Genomic DNA, 20,986 nt, shown 5'->3' with positions numbered 1-20,986 from the left:
TTTCAAAATAAAACACGTAAATCACAAGACGGAAAAACCAAGAAACGACTTCCCTCACCGCCGTGTGACAGATTGCAATAATAATTGTGTTTAATGTACCGTAACATTTGTTGTTGAAATAAAGCCAATAATGCCAAAATTTAAGAAAGACACTGCAAACACACGTCATAGCTGCCGTGTCACTCAAAAGTTAGGAGTGTCTGTTTGGAGTGATAAAGACGGATTTCCTGTGTCTAATAATCTGAAGAGGACATAATTTATAGGGAGTGCCACTGCGGTTTCCTGTGGCGTGAGGAGAAGCCTGAACATGCCCTGCATCGCCTTTTTCAGCTGGTTCATTTTTGTTTTGATCCTGAATACCAGCAGAGATGCCGACGTACACGGTGACCATTAGCACTGGGGAGCAACGCTTTGCAGGGACGGACAATTACGTCTACATAACACTGGTGGCCATTGAGCGGTGCAGCAAGAGGACTCTGCTGGATAAAGCTCTGCACAATGACTTGGAGAGGGGAGCGGTAAGTGACTCTCCAAAGGCAACAAGGCACAGAACAAAGAACTCTGAAGTTATCTGGTTCCTATGCTGCAAATTATATAATGTAGCCCGTAATAGTTAGGGATGCATGGGATTCTGGGTATTTGTTATGTTGTGTTACAATGCGGATGTTCTCCCGAAATGTGTTTGTGTTTTGTTTGGTGTGGGTTCACAGTGTGGCACATATTAGTAAGAGTGTTTAAGTTGTTTATATCACAACTCTCAGTGTAACCTGTATTGCTGTTGACAAAGTATGCCTTGCAGTCGCTTTCGTTTATCAATAGAGGCTGCATACTACATGTGACCGGCTGGCACGCGGATAGCAAGGCGTAAAAGCGGGCGCGATGACATGTTTTAGAGGACCTTAAAGGCATTGCCATTGCGGCACGCCCTCAATATTATAGACCGGGTGAAAATCAGAGATTGTCTGACCCGGGTGATTTCTGGGAGAGGCACTAAACTCCAGAAATCTTCCGGAGAAAACAGGTCGGCAATTATGCAGCTGAGCCACATTAGAGTGTTCAAAGAGCCGCATGCGGCTCCGGAGCCGCGGGTTGCCGACCCCTGTGCTAGACACCGACACCTATTTAATAATACCACCTTAACATTTGACAACCAAACAATTACACAAGGCGACTCGGTAAAGAATCTGGGTATTATCTTCAACCCAAGTCTCTCCTTTGAGTCACACATTAGGAGTGTTACTAAAACGGCCTTTTTCATCTCTGTAATATCGCTAACATTTGTTCCATTTTGTCCACTAGCGACGCTGAGATCATTATTCATGCGTTCGTTACGTCTCGTCTCGATTACTTTAATGTATTATTTTCGGGTCTCCCTATGTCTAGCATTAAAAGATTACAGTTGGTACAAAATGCGGCTGCCAGACTTTTGACAAGAACAAGTAAACTGGCTTCCTGTGCACTTAAGATGTGACTTTAAGGTTTTACTACTTACGTATAAAATACTACACGGTCTAGCTCCATCCTATCTTGCTGACTGTTTTGTATCATATGTCCCGGCAAGAAATGTGAGTTCAAAGAACTCCGGCTTATTAATGATTCCCAGAGCCCAAAAAAAGTCTGCAGGCTATAGAGTGTTTTCTATGCCTCCCGGTCAGAGTTAGAGCTGCTACCTCAGTAGAAGCATTTAAGTCCCATTTTAAAACTCATTTGTATATTCTAGCCTTTAAATAGACCTCCCCTTTTAGACCAGTTGATCTGCTGTTTCTTTTCTGCCCTGCCCCCCTCTCCTTTGTGGAGGAGGGGAGGCACAGATTCGGTGACCACAAAAAATGCGCTAGCTGTCCAAAGTCGGGACCTAGGGTGGACCACTCATCTGTGCTTCAGTTGGGGACGTCCCTACGCTGCTGACCTGTCTCCGCTCAAAATTATCTCTTGCTAGCCCCACTATGGACTGGACTCTCACTATTGTGTTGGATCCACTATGGACTGGACCCTCACAATATTATGCTAGATCAGGGCTCGCAACCTTTCGACCCGTTTCACAAAATGAGGAAGACAATGGGAGCCACAACTATTCTCGCCAATATCTGCTGGTGGTCACCCAGATGACAAGAATAAGGGCATGCCATGAAGCCATTGCATTAAACACCTACTACAACATGTACAAACTGCTTGCTCGTCCAGCAACACGTTGTGAGAGGCTTCCGTTGATGCACGCACACGACTGGAAGGCATACTGCGTTACACAGAGTACACTGACGGTTGTCATATAAAACAACTTTAACACTCCTACTAATATGCGCCACATTGTGAACCCACACAAAAGAAGAATGACAAACACATTTCGGGAGAAAATCCTCACAGTAACACAACATAAACGCAACACAACAAATACCCAGAATCCTTTGCATCCATGTTTTGCACCTCAACCACGCGGGGGGGGGGGGGATTTGGTGCTCGCGGGGGTATATAACATAGTCAGGAAGTGTCATGGATGCAAAGAATTCTGGGTATTTGTTGTGTTGCGTTTATGTTGTGTTACTGCAAGGATTTTCTCCGAAATGTGTTTGTCATTCTTCTTTTGTGTGGGTTCACAATGTGGCGCATATTAGTAGGGGTGTTAAAGTTGTTTATATCACAACCGTCAGTGTGCTCTGTGTCACCCAGTATGCCTTGCAATCTCATAAATGTGCCGATAAGCAGCGAATTCCATGTGTTCGGTCGGCACGCAAATAGCATTCCGTGAATGGCGGGTTTGATGACGTTCAAGAGAACGCAAATAGCATTCTGTGAATGGCGGGCGCGATGACGTTCAAGAGGACGTTAAGAGTAATGTTATCATGGCACGCCGTTAATATTGTAGTCCGAGTGCAAATTGGAGAACGTTGACGTCGGGGAGAGGCATTGAATTCCGGAATCTCCCCGCAACAATCTGGGGGGTTGGCGATTGTGCAGCTGAGCCGCATGAGTTGCCAAAGAGCCGCATGCGTCTCCGGAGCCGAGGGTTGCCGACCCCTGTGCTAGATCCACTTGACGTCCATTGCACCGGTCGCCCAGGGTGGGATCCGAGCCGAGGATTTATTTGTGGCTTGAGCAGCCATTTGAGACACTTGTGATTTAGGGCTATATAAGTCAACTTTGATTGATAATCAGTGGAACTATTTTCAAGTGTTTTTACTCAGTCGTAGTCTTTAAACTACAGAATATGCAGTGTATTGTTGTTTCTTAGTTTTTACAAAATGTATTTTCATACGAAAAGTGGATGGACTCTTTTAAATGTATTTACGGTGGAGTACTAAGCAAGACTCGAAGCGGCGACCTCAGCGGCTTACTACTCTGACTTTGTCGGATAAATGTAGAAAAAAGGAGGCAGAACACGAGTGGAACGACATCAAATGTTAACTATTTACTTTATTACCTGTTGTACAAATAGTCAGTGAAACTCCATTTGCGTAGTTATTAGCCTCAAACAGAGTGAATTGAATGCTAATGCTAACAAGTTAACGCTAAAGCCGATGTGTTCATGTCATCTACGTGAGATAAAGACTGACATTTATTATTTATATATTATATATGTATATATATATATTATATATATATATAATATATCCCAATATTTATATTATATATTATATATATATATATCCCAATTATATATATTATATATCCCAATGCGCCACGCCAGGGACAGCGTGGCGCATTGGAAGAGTGGCCGTGTGCAACCTGAGGGTCACTGGTTCAATTCCCACCTAGAACCAACCTCGTCACGTGCGTTGTGTCCTGAGCAAGACACTTCACCCTTGCTCCTGATGGGTGCTGGTTGGCGCCTTGCATGGCAGCTCCCTCCATCAGTGTGTGAATGTGTGTGTGAATGGGTAAATGTGGAAGTAGTGTCAAAGCGCTTTGAGTACCTTGAAGGTAGAAAAGCGCTATACAAGTACAACCCATTTATCATTATTTATATGATATATACAACTTAAGAGTGCCCCAATTTAAGAGTGTTTTGAGACAAGAGCTGTTGCTTGGGTATTTTTAAGTTGTAAGCAAGTATTTAAAGGCCTACTGAAACCCACTACTACCGACCGCACAGTCTGATAGTTTATATATCAATGATGAAATATTAACATTGCAACACATGCCAATACGGCCTTTTTAGTTTACTAAATTGCAATTTCAAATTTCCCGAGAGTTTCTTGTTGAAAACGTCGCGGAATGATGACGTGCACGCGTGACGTCACGGACTGTAAGGAAATATTAGCGCTTCGCACACACACAGCAAAAAGTCATCTGCTTTAACCGCATAATTATACGGTATTTTGGACATCTGTGGTGCTGAATCTTTTGCAATTTGCTCAATTAATAACGAAGAAGTCAAAGTAGAAAGATGGAGGTGGGAAGCTTTAGCCTTTAGCCACACAAACACACGGTGATTCCTTGTTTAAAATTCCCGGAGGTGAAGCTTTACTAAGGATCAGAGCGGTAAAGCGAACATGGATCCTGACCAAATGTCAACCAGCAGTTTTCGGTGTGAAAATTGTGGTAAAAAGTCGCCACTTACCGGATATCAGCTGAGCTTGTGCCGTATATATATATATTTTATATATTGTTATTTACAGATGAAATGGACCAAGATGATTTACCTGACCCTCATGAATTCATCATTTACAGAGAGAACGACTTTCAGACTGTTGAACGTTGCGGACAAAAGCCTGAATTTTTAATGAACAATTCAGTACACTTTTTTTTAAAATAAATCATGTCTTTTTGTTTATGATTGCTCTGTATTTCAATTACCTACTTTTTAACAAAATTACCGTGACCTAATATTGTTTGTTTATTTACCTGGTATCAGAATTTAAATATTCTAAACCACTCCTCCATACGTCATCAGCATACTTTGTATAAACTACTATGAACTGTGAAACGCGGTGGAAACACAAACCACACACTTCTACAGGAACCTTTAGATCAGGGGTGCCCACACTTTTTCTGCAGGCGAGCTACTTTTCAATAGACCAACTTTAGGGGATCTACCTCATTTATATATATCATTTATATTTATTTATTTATGAAAGAGACATTTTTGTAAACAAGTTAAATGTGTTTAATGATAATACAAGTATGTGTAACACATATAGATGTCTTTCTTTCACGAAGACAAGAATATAAGTTGGTGTACTACCTGATTCTGATGACTTGCATTGATTGGAATCAGACAGTAATGATGATAACGCCCACATTTTCAAATGGAGGACAAAAAAAGTTGTCCTTTCTGTACAATACCACATGAAAGTGGTTGTTTTTTGGCATCTAATTCATCCAGCTTCCATACACTTTACAAGAAATACATTGGCGGCAAATTCCGTAGCTTGCTTGATTGACATTCACGGCACCCGAGGGTCTTGTGAGATGACGCTGGCTGCTGCCAGTTCATTGTTATGAAAAAATGACAGAGAGGAAGGCGAGAAACACTTTTTATTTCAACAGACTTTCGCGCCGTCCCTTCCGTCAAAACTCTAAAGGCCGACTGCACATTTCCTATCTTCACAATAAAAGCCCTGCTTCATGCTGCCTGCGCTAACAAAATAAGAGTTTCGAAAAGCTGGCGTGCACAAGTGATGTGCACGCCAGCTTTCTGAGGGATCGCTTGTGCACGCCAGTTTTCCGAGACTCTGTATTTAGTTAGCGCAGGCAGCATGAAGCAGGGCTTTTATTGTGAAGATAGGAAATGTGCAGTCGGCCTTTAGAGTTTTGACGGAAGGTACGGCGCGAGAGTCTGTTGAAATAAAAAGTGTTTCTCGCACTTCCTCTCGGTCATATTTTATTAATAATGATCTTGCAGCAGCCAGCGTCATCTCACAAGACCCTCCGGTACCGTGAATGTCATTTAAGTGACGTCTTGGTGAAGATTGATGATCACTAATTTTTAGGTCTATTTTTTTTAAAAGCCTGGCTCGAGATCGACTGACACACCCCCCGCGGTCGACTGGTAGCTCGCGATCGACGTAATGGGCACCCCTGCTCTAGATCCAGAAACTAATAGTTCCTGAACTTTTGGTGGAAAAGGGTCTAATGGTGTGCTTTCCGCCTGATTTCACTGCAAAACTCCTAAAAACATCTCTCAGTCCAGTTGTACATTACTGTAAACGACTAAACTAACAAACTCAAGAGAGATTTTTATTAACCAAGCTCCTGTATTGAATGTAAACAAAACTTGTGTATGATTTGTAGGTGCAGTCCTACCCAGTGGAGGTGCAAGAGAACCTGGGTGAGCTTATGTTGGTGAAGCTGGAGAAGAAGAAGCACTTGGTGCTGGATGACTGGTACTGCAGGTACGTCTCCGTGAAGACCCCAGACGGAGAAATTGTGGAGTTCCCCTGCTACCGATGGCTGCTGGATGGCAAGGAAGTGACTCTGCGGGAAGGACGAGGTAGATATCGATCATAATCCCAAACTACAGTGCCGATTCTATTCATTGCATTATGCATTTATACTGTGTTTAGCTTTCCTGCCTCAGGATGATAAGATAAGTCTCCTTAAGAAGCACAGGCAAAACGAGCTGGAAATGAGGCGCAAAATCTACAGGTAAGGATATAACGTGCCCCGAGGAAGGCTGCATCTGCGCTCTGTCACAAATTGTAACTTGCAGATGGATGGAGTGGCAGCCGGGCTTTCCGAGGAGCATAGATGCAAACAGACAAAAGAATTTGCCTCGAGACATCCAGTTTGAGAGCGACAAAGAAGGGGACTTTGCATTGAACTATGCAAAAGCGTAAGTACTGCCTCTAACAGCAGCTTCCAGCTCAAACTCTGATACAACACGGGTTTTACAGAATGGGGAACCTGTGTGTGAACCACTTCATGAACTTGTTCCAGTCCTCGTGGAGCAGCTTGGCTGAAATTGAGAAGATCTTTTGTACAATCAAAAACCCAACTTCAGGTCTGCATATACCTCTCATGATGTTGTATAATAGCGTACAGTGGTACCTCAACAACTTAAGAGTGCCCCAATTTAAGAGTGTTTTGAGACAAGAGTATTTTTAAGTTGCAAGCAAGTATTTAAAGGCCTACTGAAACCCACTACTACCGACCCCGCAGTCTGATAGTTTATAAGTCAATGATGAAATATTAACATTGCAACACATGCCGATACGGCCTTTTTAGTTTACTAAATTGCAATTTCAAATTTCCCGGGAGTTTCTTGTTGAAAACGTCGCGGAATGATGATGTGTACGCGGGACGTCACGGACTGTAAGGAAATATTAGCGCTGCGCACACACACAGCTAAAAGTCGTCTGGTTTAACCGCATAATTACACAGTATTTTGGACATCTGTGTTGCTGAATCTTTTGCAATTTGTTCAATTAATAATGGAGAAGTCAACGTAGAAAGATGGAGTTGGGAAGCTTTAGCCTTTAGCCACACAAACACACGGTGATTCCTTGTTTAAAATTCCCGGAGGTGAAGCTTTACTATGGAATAGAGCGGTCAAGCGAACATGGATCCCGACCAAATGTCAACCAGCAGTTTTCGGTGAGAAAATTGTGGTAAAAAGTCGGCTCTTACCGGAGATCAGCTGAGCTTGTGCCGTTCATAAAGCTGCCGTCGACTCCCCTGAGACATTGGCATCAGGACACCCGTGGACACACACCTCCGACTATCAGGTACTATTAAACTCACTAAAACACTAGCAACACAATAGAAAGATAAGGGATTTCCCAGAATTATCCTAGTAAATGTGTCTGAAACTATCTGAATTCGTCCCAATGCAATTGCGTATTTTTTTTTTTTTCTAGTCCATCGCTATCAATATCCTCAAACACAAATCTTTCATCCTCGCTCAAATTAATGGGGAAATTGTCATTTTCTCGGTCCGAATAATTATTTTTGTTGGAGGCTCCCATTAAAAACAATGTGAGAATGTGAGGAGCCATCAACGGGTGAAGTCATCGTCTGCTACTTCCAGTAAAGGCAAGCTTTTCTATTAGCGACCTAAAGTAGCGAACTTTATCGTCGATGTTCTCTACTAAATCCTTTCAGCAAAAATATGTCAATATCGCGGAATGATCAAGTATGACACATAGAACGGACCTGCTATCCCCGTTTAAATAAGAAAATCTCGTTTCAGTAGGCCTTTAAGTTACAAGCATTCCCGCCCTTAGTAGACGTGGAAAATGTCACAGCGAACCCTGTAAGACCTTTCAAGAACATCTGGGCGGGTACTCCTAAAGATTCTGGGAATCCTCTCAGAGAGCTCCCAGTTTAATTTGAAACATCATAGCAAGGAGTCTCAGCTTAGGAGTGATTCCAGATCATTCTCAGGGAACTCTGAGCAAGGAATGGACAGAAACTCCTATCTTCGTGAGAAGATGTGGTTGATGAGTCATTTCAAAAGCTGTGATTGGTTGAGCTTAAAGAGCTCGATTAGAAATACATACTTTAAGTCAGTGTTTTTCATCCTTTTTTGAGCCAAGGCACTTTTTTTTCATTTAAAAAATGCAGGGGCAAACCACCAGCAAAAAATTTAAAAAAATAAACTGAATAGCCTATATCAGGGGTAGGGAACCAATGGCTCACGAGCCAGATGTGGCTCTTTTGATGACTGCATCTGGCTCTCGGATAAATCTGAGCTGACATTGCTTAACATGAGAAGTAATGAATATTTCCACTTGTAATAAGTGTTAAAAATAATGTTCAAAACATAAAACATTCTCATGCATTTTTAGTCCATCCATCCGTTTACTACCGCACCTGTTCAAGACGTTGCGTTAAGAAGTTATTTATTATTGGTTAGTGTGGGGCTTGACCTCCTGGGGGTTCTTCAGACCACCAAGCACCGACATGAGAGCCCGTTTCAGGGTTACACTATTGTTTTATTTTTCAATAAGTCTCTCAGTTGCTTTCCAGCAATTGTCTTTTTGTCTTTCGTTCTCGCTCGCGCTCTGGCTCCAGCCCCAACCCCGTCTCTCCTCCTGGCTGCTGCTTATAACAGAGCGACAGGTGATTAGATAACAAGGCTCAGGTGGGCCATCTACACAGCTCTCGCTGATTTCGAGGCCGGTCCTGGAACACCCTAGTTCGCTGCAGGCCCGCGGGCCACGCCCCCTCCACATTTAGCTTCATAATAACAATGTTATTACAATGAATAAGAGACCTATTATACTCTAGAAATGTTGGTCTTACTTAAAAAAAGCACGTGTTTAGTTGTGTTCAGTGTGAAAAAAAAATATTATATGGCTCTTACGGAAATACATTTTAAAATATTTGGCTTTTTGGCTCTCTCAGCCAAAAAGGTTCCCGACCCCCTGGCCTATATTGACAATATAATATCAAATTTATCACGAGTTATCAAATACCTGACGCAATTGTTCGATATGACTTCAACCATAACCATCCATGCATCATTAATTATCTTGTCTCAAAGTACGCTTACAAGGCAATTAGCTACCTACTGATATGGAAGAGCATTTTCTGCGGATTTTAATTATAGGTTTGCAAAAAATATTTTTATGACCAATTAGCTGAAATTACACAATTTCCCACGGCGCACCAAACAGTATCTCACGGTACACTAGAGGTCGAAAAACACCTTAATGGGCAAAAGATGGACCCTCAAATCGCTAAACTCTTATCTCATCAAGACTGTGTAATTGTAAATAATAGTTCACATAAAATAAAATATTTGGTAAATGAACTGTAAGCTGTTATTTCAAAGTATCCTACAATATGTGTGATAACTTAGGCCCGCGTGCACAGTATTCACATAGTGATAGTTATATTAATTTACTCGTTAATTTCCATGCTGGGTAATTTTTGCACTTTCAGTATTAAGCTTGTAAGTTGAGGTACTACTCTACTTTGATTCCATAATATACGATAACACGGCATAGAATAGCATTAGTATGATAACATACCATCGCATAGCATACACTATCATATGTGTGGTATACTAGCCATCCTATACCTTACCGTAAATATAGATACAATGATTTGCAAATCCTTTTCAATTATATTCAATTAAATAGACTGCAAAGACAAGATATTTAATGTTTGAACTGAGAAACATATTATTGTTGAAAATAACCATTCATTTAAGATTTAGCACATTGCAAAAAAGTTGGCAAAGGGGCATTTTTACCACTGTGTTACATGGTCTTTCCTTTTAACAACACTCAGTAAAATTTTGGGAACTGAGGTGGAATTCTTTCCCATTCTCGCTTGATGTACAGCTTGATGTACTCCGTTGTCGTATTTTACGCTTCATAATACGCCACACATTTTCAATGGGAGACATGCCTGGATTACAGGCAGGCCAGTCTAGTACCCGCACTCTTTTACTACAAAGCCACGCTGTTGTAACACGTGCAGAATGTGGCTTGACATTGTGTAGCGGAAATAAGCAGGGGCGTCCATGAAAAAGACATTACTTGGATGACAACATATGTTGCTCCGATATCTGTATGTACCTTTCAGCATGACTGGTGCCTTCACAGATGTGTAAGTTACCCATGCCTTGGGCACTAATACACCCCCATACCATCTCAGATGCTGGCTTTTGAACTTATAAGAGTCTAATAACGCCTATAACAGTCCGGATGGTTCTTTTCCTCTTTGTACGTAGGACACAACGTCCGCAGTTTCTGAAAACAATTTGAAATGTGAACTCGTCAGACCACAGAACACTTTTCCACTTTGCATCATCCATCTTGATGAGCTCGGGCCCAACGAAGCGTTTCTGGGTGTTGTTGATAAGCGGCTTTCGCTTTACATAGTAGAGTTTTAACTTGCACTTACAGATGTAGTGACCAACTGTAGTTACTGAGAGTGGTTTACTGAAGCGTTTCTGAGCCCATGTGGCAATATCTTTTACACACTGATGTAGAGTTTTAATGCAGTACCGCCTGAGGGATCGAAGGTCGTGCACGGGCTTTGCCACTTGCGTGCAGTAATATCTCCAGATTCTATGAACCTTTTGATGATATTATGGACCGTAGATGGTGAAATCCCTATATGCCTTGCAATAGCTCGTTGAGAATTGTTGTTCTTAAATAGTTTGATAATTTTCTCATGTATTTGTTCACAAAGTGGTGACCCTTGCCCCATCCTTGTTTGTGAATGACTGAGCATTTCATGGAAGCTGATTATATACCCAATGGCACCCATCTGTTCCCAATTAGACTGTTCACCTGTGGGATGTTCCAAATAAGTGTTTGATGAGCATTCCTCAACTTTCTCAGTCTTTTTTGCCACTTGCACAAGCTTTTTTGAAACATGTTGCAGGCATCAAATTCCAATTGAGCTAATATTTGCAAAAAATAAAGTTGCTCGGTTTCGAATGTTAAGTATATTGTCTTTGCAGTCATTTCAATTGAATATAGGTTGAAAAGGATCGGCAAATTATTGTAGTCTGTTTTTATTTACGATTTTACACAACGTGCCAACTTCTCTGGTTTTGGGTTTTGTATAAACACAGCAGAGGATTAGATGTGACACATTAGCACAGCAGACCATCTCAAAACACACGTCACCATTTAACTGATACTGCTTGTTCGTTATGCAGAGTATGTGATGGAGCACTGGAAGGATGATTACATTTTTAGCTATCAATTCCTGAACGGCTGCAATCCCGTGATGATCCAAAAGTGCACCAAAGTTCCTGACAAGTTTCCTGTTACCAATGAGATGGTTGCTCCCAGCCTCAAGAGGAATTTGACTTTGGAACAGGAAGTACAGGTAGGTGCACCGTCGTTTTTTGCTAAGTGTCTTGACAGTGATGCCGTGGAATAACTGCACTGGAGAAGACTATTAAAGCCTACTGAAACCCACTACTACCGACCACGCAGTCTGATAGTTTATATATCAATGATGAAATATTAACATTGCAACACAGAGTTTCCTGTTGAAAACGTCGCGGAATGATGACGTTTTTGGTTGGAGGGGACATATTAGCCCAGCACCACTTGCGGCTAAAAGTTGTCTCTTTTCATCGCGCAATTACACAGTAGTTTAGACATCTGTGTTGCTGAATCTTTTGCAATTTGTTCAATCAATAATGGAGAAGTCAAAGTAGAAATATGGAGGTGGGAAGCTTTAGCCTTTAGCCACACAAACACACGGTGTTTCCTTGTTTAAAATTCCCGGAGGTGAAGCTTTACGATGGATCAGAGCGGTCAAGCGAACATGGTTCCCGACCACTTGTCAACCGGCAGTTTTCGGTGAGAAGAATTGTGGTAGAAAGTCGCCTCTGACCGGAGATCAGCGAAGCTTCTGTCCTGCTGCAGCTTTGTGACTTCTCTCAGAGACTGGCGTCAACTATCAGGTACTATTTAACTCACTAAAACCCTAGCAATACAATAGAAAGATAAGGGATGTCCCAGAATTATCCTAGTAAAAGTGTCTAAAAACATCTGAATCACTCCCAATGCAATCACCTTTTTTTTTTTTTACTTTATTTATTTATTCTAATTTTTTTTCCTAGTCCTTCACTCTAAATTTCCTCATCCACGAATCTTTCATCCTCGCTCAATTTAATGGGGAAATTGTCATTTTCTCGGTCCGAATAGCTGTTTTTGTTGGAGGCTCCCATTAAAAACAATGTGAGTATGTGAAGAGCCTTCACACCGGTGACGTCATCGTCTGCTACTTCCGGTAAAGGCAAAGCTTTTTTTTATTAGCGACCAAAAGTTGCGAACTTTATCGTGGATGTTTTCTACTAAATCCTTTCAGCAAAAATATGGCAATATCGCGAAATGATCAAGTATGACACATAGAATGGACCTGCTATCCCCGTTTAAATAAGAAAATCTCATTTCAGTAGGCCTTTAAAAGTGAGGCCTTATTTACACTCCCAGTTGGATAAAACGTGGCCCAATATAAAGCAATATTGTATTTAACGCGATCGTGCCATGGACCCCGAATTTCTGCCCCAATTTGCATCGCGGTGTGGTGGATGGTACCACAGACATCTTATAAGGAGACCCAGCATTGGCTGCTGTGACGCGAGAAATTCGGCCGCCATCTTGAAGTGGTGATGAGGAGCCGGCGAGCAGCCTAAACTGACAGATGACAGGTAGAAAACAAAAATGCCGGGCTGGTGTTCATGCGTTTTCCTGCTCAAATGTGCTGACTATTGAAAATTGGAATCGGGGGATTACTTTTCACAAGTAAGATTTAACATTAACGTACCAGGTAGCCTTACAGGTAGCCTGTAAGGACCAGATGAGTAGCCCGCAGGTCCGTTCTAAAAATAGCTCAAATAGCAGCACTTACCAGTGAGCTGCCTCTATTTTTTTTATTTTTTTTATTTACTAGCAAACTGGTCTCGCTTTGCTCGACATTTTTAATTCTAAGAGAGAAAAAACTCAAATAGAATTTGAAAATCCAAGAAAATATTTTAAAGACTTGGTCTTCACTTGTAAATAAATTCATTTATTTTTTTACTTTGCTTCTTATAACTTTCAGAAAGATAATTTTAGAGGAAAAAATACAACCTTAAAAATTATTTTAGGATTTTTAAACACATATACCTTTTTACCTTTTAAATTCCTTCCTCATCAATGTTCAAGTAAATTTATTTTTTTATTGTAAAGAATAATAAATACATTTTAATTTAATTCTTCATTATAGCTGCTGTTTTTTCGACGAAGAATATTTGTGAATTTTTTTTCAAACTTATTATGATTAAAATTCAAAACAACTATTCTGGCAAATCTAGAAAATCTGTAGAATCAAATTCAAAATCTTATTTCTTTTGAATTTATTTAACATTTTTTGTTCTAAAAAATCTAGAAGAAATAATGATTTGTCTTTGTTAGAAATATAGCTTGGTCCAATTTGTTATATAGTCTAACAAAGTGCAGATTGGATTTTAACATATTTAAAACATGTCATCAAAATTCTAAAATTAATCTTAATCAGGAAAAATTACTAATGATGTTCCCTGAATTATTTTTTGAATTTTTTTCAAAAAGATTTGAATTAGCTAGTTTTTCTCTTCTTTTTTTTCGGTTGAATTTTGAATTTTAAAGAGTCGAAATTGTAGATAAACTATTTTTCAAAATTAAATTTTCATTTTTTTCCTGTTTTCTCCTCATTTAAACCATCCAATTAAGTGTTTTTTCCATCATTTATTCTCTACAAAAAACCTACAAAAAGGAAAAAAAATGTATGACGGAATGACAGACAGAAATACCCATTTTTTTTATATATATATTGATTTATTTATTAAAGGTAAATTGAGCAAATTGGCTATTTCTGGCAATTTATTTAAATATGTATCAAACTGGTAGCCCTTCGCATTATCAGTACCCAAGAAGTCATTTTTGGTTTCAAAAAGGTTGGTGACCCCTGATGTAGGATATATGCATGTATATATAACCTAATCATATTGTTTTTCAACTTAAAAATAGCTGACTGTTTTCCCCCCTTCTCTTTGATTATATTCCCAGTTTTGATCTCGGACGTCTGGTCACTTATGGCATAAAATAATATTATATTACTGTAAAGCAAACTATGAATAATAATAAAAAAATGCCATAACATGTGTCCTTTATCATAGCTATGACAAATAACGTGTGAAAATCAGTGGTATTCAGTGAAGTAAAATGAATTAAACACGGTGACAGTTCATTACTCCTCCCAAATAAATTGCACCGAGTGGAGCGGATCACCACTCCAAGATGGCGGCCCCGCGTCTCGTCAGTCGATGCTGCGTACCCTTAGAACCAACCTTTTTGAAACCAAGAGCTACTTCATGGGTACTGATTAATGCGAAGGGATACCAATTTGATACACACTTCAATAAATTGCCAGAAATAGCTAATATGCTCAATTTACCTTTAATAAATAAATCTATACATATATATTAAAAAAATGGGTATTTCTGTGTCATTCCGTCGTACATTTTTTTTATTTTTACGGAAGTTTTTTTTGTAGAGAATAAATGATGAAAAAAACACTTAATTGAACGGTTTAAATTGGAGAAAACACGAAAAAAAAAGAAAATTAAATTTTGAAATGTAGTTTATCTTTAATTTCGACTCTTTAAAATTCAAATTCAACCTATAAAAAATGAAGAGAAAAACTAGCTAATTCGAATGTTTTTGAAAAAATTGGAAAAATAATTTATGGAACATTATTAGTAATTTTTCCTGATTAAGATTAATTTTAGAATTTTAATGACATGTTTTAAATAGGTTAAAATCCAATCATCACTTTGTTATAATATATAACAAATTGGACCAAGCTATATTTCTAACAAATACAAATCATGTCTTCTAGATTTTCCAGAACAAACATTTTAAAAGAAATTCAAAAGACTTTGAAATAAGATTTAAATTTGATTCTACAGATTTTCTAGATTTGCCAGAATAATGTTTTTGAATTTTAATCATAATAAGTTTGAAGAAATATTTCACAAATATTTTTTGTCGAAAAAACAGAAGCTAAAATGAAGAATTAAATTAAAATGTATTTATTATTCCGGAATGAGAATCAGCACCTCCAAGTCCGAGTCCTTGGTTCTCGCCCGGAAAAGGGTGGAATGCCATCTCCGGGTTGGGGAGGAGACCCTGCCCCAAGTGGAGGAGTTCAAGTACCTAGGAGTCTTGTTCACGAGTGGGGGAAGAGTGGATCGTGAGATCGACAGGCGGATCGGTGCGGCGTCTTCAGTAATGCGGACGTTGTACCGATCCGTTGTGGTGAAGAAGGAGCTGAGCCGGAAGGCAAAGCTCTCAATTTACCGGTCCATCTACGTTCCCATCCTCACCTATGGTCATGAGCTTTGGGTCATGACCGAAAGGATAAGATCACGGGTACAAGCGGCCGGAATGATTTTCCTCCGCCGTGTGGCGGGGCTCTCCCTTAGAGATAGGGTGAGAAGCTCTGCCATCCGGGAGGAACTCAAAGTAAAGCCGCTGCTCCTTCACATCGAGAGGAGCCAGATGAGGTGGTTCGGGCATCTGGTCAGGATGCCACCCGAACGCCTTCCACGGGGAAGACCCAGAACACGTTGGGAAGACTATGTCTCCCGGCTGGCCTGGGAACGCCTCGGGATCCCCCGGGAAGAGCTAGACGAAGTGGCTGGGGAGAGGGAAGTCTGGGTTTCTCTGCTTAGGCTGTTGCCCCCGCGACCCGACCTCGGATAAGCGGAAGAAGATGGATGGATGGATGGATGATTTAAATTGTCAGGAAAGAGGAGGAAGGAATTTAAAAGGTAAAAAGGTATATGTGTTTAAAAATCCTAAAATCATTTTTATAGTTGTATTTTTTCTCTTAAATTGTCTTTCTGAAAGTTATAAGAAGCTAAGTAAAAAAAAAAAGATGAATTTATTTAAACAAGTGAAGACCAAGTCTTTAAAATATTTTCTTGGATTTTCAAATTCTATTTGAGTTTTTTCTCTCTTAGAATTAAAAATGTCGAGCAAAGCGAGACCAGCTTGCTAGTAAATAAATAACATTTTAAAAATAGAGGCAGCGCACTGGTAAGTGCTGCTATTTGAGCTATTTTTAGAACAGGCCAGCGGGCAACTCATCTGGTCCTTATGGGCTACCTGGTGCCATTGGGCACCACGTTGGTGACCCCTGCCTTAGAAGATGTCTATGGCTGGTACACTGTGGTGTAGGACTACCTATCGGGCTAAATCTGTTATGGGTGTCAGCTTTCTCACCGTAGCTTGAGGGACTTTTAGGACTGCTACAAACTGGGCTAGTTAGCTCAATACAGCTAAAGCTATCAAGCGTGGCCACGGTATCTAAAGTTATGAAGTTACTCTCTTCTTAGTGGAGGAAACGTCCTTCCAGCAGGGACAACTTCTCCATGAGAAGGGTGCAAGAAATACACGAAGCCATACTCACGTTTTTCCCTTCACCGAGTGGAGTTCTTGCTGACTTCGGAGCAAAGCCTTCGGACCTGGGCTAGTCCAGCTACGCTAGCTTAGCAGCTAGTTAGCTAAAAATAAAGCTGTGAAACAAAGAGAACAAATGCTAATTAAATTCAATAAGACTATAAAATGTGTTAAAGAAAGGCTATAAAAGATTTGGATGTACACAAAATAGAATGATATCACCGAGTTTTGGCGACCAGGAGCACAGCTGGACCAAAAGCAGCGTTTTGTTTTTTTCTTTGTCGGAAGAAACTAGAAGTTACTAAACAAAAATGTCACTCCATAAAGATGACAAAATATCGACCCAGTGATGTTGGTACCTACTAGTGTAATATTTGGGTACCGGTACCAAAATTATTTCGATAATAAATAATCCGGACCTCGGAAAAAATGCAGAGGCGGAATAGCTCGGTTGGTAGAGTGTCCGTGCCAGCAATTTGAAAGTTGCAGGTTCGATTCCCGCTTGTGCCATCCTAGTTACTGCCGTTGTGTCCTTGGGCAAGACACTTTACCCACCTGCTCCCAGTGCCACCCACACTGGTTTAAATGTAACTTAGGTATTGGGTGTCACTATGTAAAGCGCTTTGAGTCACTTGAGAAAAAGCGCTATATAAATATAATCCACTTCACTTCATTATTGGCTTTATTTTAACAAAAAATCTTACGGTACATTAAACATATGTTTCTTATTGCAATTTTGTCCTTAAATAAAATAGTAAACATCCAAGACAAGTTGTCTTTTAGTAGTAAGTAAGCAAACAAAAGCTCCTAATTTAGCTGCTGACCGATGCAGTTGTCAGGCTTGACACTGACAGTTTGGTTATGTTTTGGTTTTTCTTCTGCGTGTTTTGTTTCCTGCTTGTTTCCCCTAAGGCGCGGCTGATTGGCAGCTGGCCACACCTGGCGTCAATCAGTCTGCTGTTATTTATAACTTCCTTGCCCTCCAGTCAGTGCTGGAGTATTGTATGTTATTACCTGTATGCTGGTTGCTGTCTCCGGTTTTCTTGTTTCCGGTTTGCTGGTTCCTGTTCGCTGTTTCCAGTTCACCTGTTTTCCTGTCTCCTGGTTCCTGGTTTGTGTTTTCCCTGCATTTTTTGGACATTAAAATCATGCTTTCCTGCACCAAGCCTGCCATCTCTGCATCTTGGGGTTCGTCACCACCTTTACCTGACAGAATACTCCAGCCAAATACGAACCCTGCAAAGATTTCTATGGCAAAGAGGCTTGACAGGATTCTTGCGCTGTTGGCCGAATCGAGAACTTTGGCCGCGTTTCAAGCTCCCTCCCACCCATCCCTGTCTTCTGTGGGCCTATGTGTGGACATCTTGGATCCGTCCCTTGAAGGGGGGGCTATGAGTAGTTGTGGAGCTGGAGAGGCACCGCTACTTTTATCCCAGGTGGACCTGTGGACGCCGCCATCTACTCCGGGGGGCCTGTGGATGCCAACATCCACCCCAGTAGACATCAAACCTGCGCCGCCCAGGCTGGCATATGAGCCGCCTGCTTCTGTGGCTCCGCCCACGCCGGCAGACGAGCCGCCTGCTCCTGTGACTCCGCCTATGCCGGCAGACGAGCCGCTTGGTCCTTTGACTCCCCCCACGCCGACAGACTGGCTGCTTGTTCCTTTGATCCCGCCCACGCCGGCAGACGAGCCGCCTGCTCCTGTGACTCAGCCCACGCCGACGACATAGTCTTCCTCGTCTATGGCTCCGCCAACGACGTCGTCTTCCTCATCTCTGGCTCCGCCCACGCCGACGACATAGCCTTCCTCGTCTATGGCTCCGCCGACGACGTCGTCTTCCTCATCTCTGGCTCCGCCCACACCGACGTCATCGTCTTCCTTGTCTTTGGCTCTGCCCACGCCGACGACGTCGTCTTCCTCATCTCTGGCTCTCTGGCTGTGCCCACGCCGACGACATCGTCTTCCTCGTCTCTGGCTCCGCCCACGCCGACGACATCGTCTTCAACTTCTCTGGCTCCGCTGACGCCGACGACATCGTCTTCATCTTCTCTGGCTCTGCCCACGCCGACGAGTCTTTCTCTTCTCTGGCTCCGCCCACGCCGACATTGTCTTCCTCGTCTCTAGCTCCACCCACACCGACGACATCATCGTCCCCGTCTTTGGCCCCGCCCACGCCGACGACATAATCTTCCTCGTCTCTGGCTCCGCCCACGCCGACAACATCGTCTTCCTCGTCTCTGGCGCTGCCTACGCCAACGACATCGTCTTCCTCGTCTCTGACTCCGCCCACGCCAATGACATTGTCTTCCTCGTCTCTGGCGAGCTCCAGCCTGTGGCTTGCTGAAAAAAAAAAATCTTTTTGTTCGACGATTCTTCGTTGGCGTCTTCTTGGCTCATCACCCATCACACGGCCAAAAAGTATACAACTGTCAGGCATGGACTTGGACTAGGATTGTTTCCTCGATGCAAGGGGAAATTGGCACGAGCCAGGCAAGAATGTGAGTACATATTATTTATTAAAAAATACTGTACAACTAAAAAAAGGCAAACAAATGTTGCGCACAATGGCGGAGAACAAACTTGACTAATGAAAAACAAAAGACTAGCATAAAGGCTACAAACTATGAACATAAAAAAAAACACTTGCACAATGGCATGAATAACAAAAAACTTACTGTGACATGGACAGAGTGATCATACAGCAATGGCATGGCATGAAGACAGTTGAGGTTTATGAAGTTGCCATGCTGAACACTTGGCAACTGTGGCTTAAATAATTACCAGCAGGTGTGAGAACTGAGGTCGGGGCGTGACATGAGGGCAAGGTGAAAAATCAATGAGTTGCTATGGAAACAAAGAAAACAAGGAAGTGAAAAAGCAAGAACTGAATGTACAAAAAATAAAACCAAACATGACAAAAAACAAAAACCCGATCCCGTGGGCGTGACAACAACACGAGCAACAGCCTCAAAAATATGTTTTACTTTTAGTTAATACAGTCGTCCCTCGTTTATCGCAGGGTAGCGGACATGACCGTGGTAAACACATTTCCGTGAAGTAAGATTTGTATTAATAATACCATATTTTTACAGTTAGAGCATAACAATACCGTTTAAAAATATGTTTAAAAACATGAAATAACATCCATAGTCACCTTTACACAAGTTTCAATATAGTAACCTTCAGTGTGTTCTACTGTGGATTTCAGTACTGTAGATTCCTAAAGTAGCCTTAAGCTTTACGCTCCCCTACTATCACTGCGGCAACAACAAAACAAAACTCCAGACGTTCTTCTTGGTTTGTATGGTTTACTTGTGATCTTAATAATTCAAAACATAAAACAGTCACGATGTGGGAACAAATGACTGACAAAATAAAGAGAGTTGTTGCAGTACGAGTTGGAAAAAGTATGAATGAGAATAAGTATGAGTGAGGTCAAAAAACTGTGTGGCTCGATTCCACCGCACCTGACAGCAATTACCCATGACACCTTGCGTCCAAAAAACACCTTACCACACAGATCCTTCCGCCATATATGCACTTAAAACAGTTACGTCATTAAATCATTTTGACAAATGTAATAATTACAATTAAAGTGAGCTTTATATAATTACTCTAAGCTTTCAATATATCAATTTTCTTATCATGCAAATAAAGTAAATGGTCCCCTTTTGGCTGAATAAACTAGACTCTCGGCAGGGTTCTTGAGGGTCCATGGGAGTTTGCCCAACCAGTCAACATGTGCTTCGTGGACTTGGAGAAGGTATTCGACCGTGTCCCTCGGGAAGTCCTGTGGGGAGTGCTCAGAGAGTATGGGGTATCGGACTGTCTTATTGTGGCGGTCCGCTCCCTGTACGATCAGTGCCAGAGCTTGGTCTGCATTGCCGGCAGTAAGTCAAACACATTTCCAGTGAGGGTTGGACTCGCCAAGGCTGTCCTTTGTCACCGATTCTGTTCATAACTTTTATGGACAGAATTTCTAGGCGCAGTCAAGGCGTTGAGGGGTTCCGGTTTGGTGGCCGCAGGATTAGGTCTCTGCTTTTTGCAGACGATGTGGTCCTGATGGCTTCATCTGACCGGGATCTTCAGCTCTCGCTGGATCGGTTCGCAGCCGAGTGTGAAGCGACCGGAATGAGAATCA

At 41.6% G+C, this 20,986-nt stretch overlaps 1 protein-coding gene across 2 annotated transcripts in view; it reads left to right on the top strand.

Annotated features, from left to right (window-relative positions):
• The first annotated feature begins 261 nt into the window (after nt 1–261).
• LOC133558988 (polyunsaturated fatty acid 5-lipoxygenase-like) overlaps nt 262–20,986 on the top strand; it is a 43,943-nt gene continuing 23,218 nt past the window's right edge. The window contains exons 1-6 of one of the 2 annotated variants that reach the window (XM_061910248.1): nt 262–518; nt 6,232–6,430; nt 6,504–6,585; nt 6,650–6,772; nt 6,834–6,940; nt 11,561–11,733. In XM_061910248.1, the coding sequence (XP_061766232.1) occupies nt 369–518; nt 6,232–6,430; nt 6,504–6,585; nt 6,650–6,772; nt 6,834–6,940; nt 11,561–11,733 (834 nt within the window). In that variant the 5' untranslated portion in view covers nt 262–368. The remainder of the gene's footprint in view (nt 519–6,231; nt 6,431–6,503; nt 6,586–6,649; nt 6,773–6,833; nt 6,941–11,560; nt 11,734–20,986) is intronic. The other variant, XM_061910247.1, reaches the window with a different exon arrangement.

The sequence above is a fragment of the Nerophis ophidion genome, linkage group LG09 (assembly GCF_033978795.1).
Source record: "Nerophis ophidion isolate RoL-2023_Sa linkage group LG09, RoL_Noph_v1.0, whole genome shotgun sequence".
NCBI lineage: Eukaryota > Metazoa > Chordata > Actinopteri > Syngnathiformes > Syngnathidae > Nerophis > Nerophis ophidion.
Note: the sequence above shows the minus strand (reverse complement) of the source record. Positions and strands in the feature narration are given on the sequence as shown.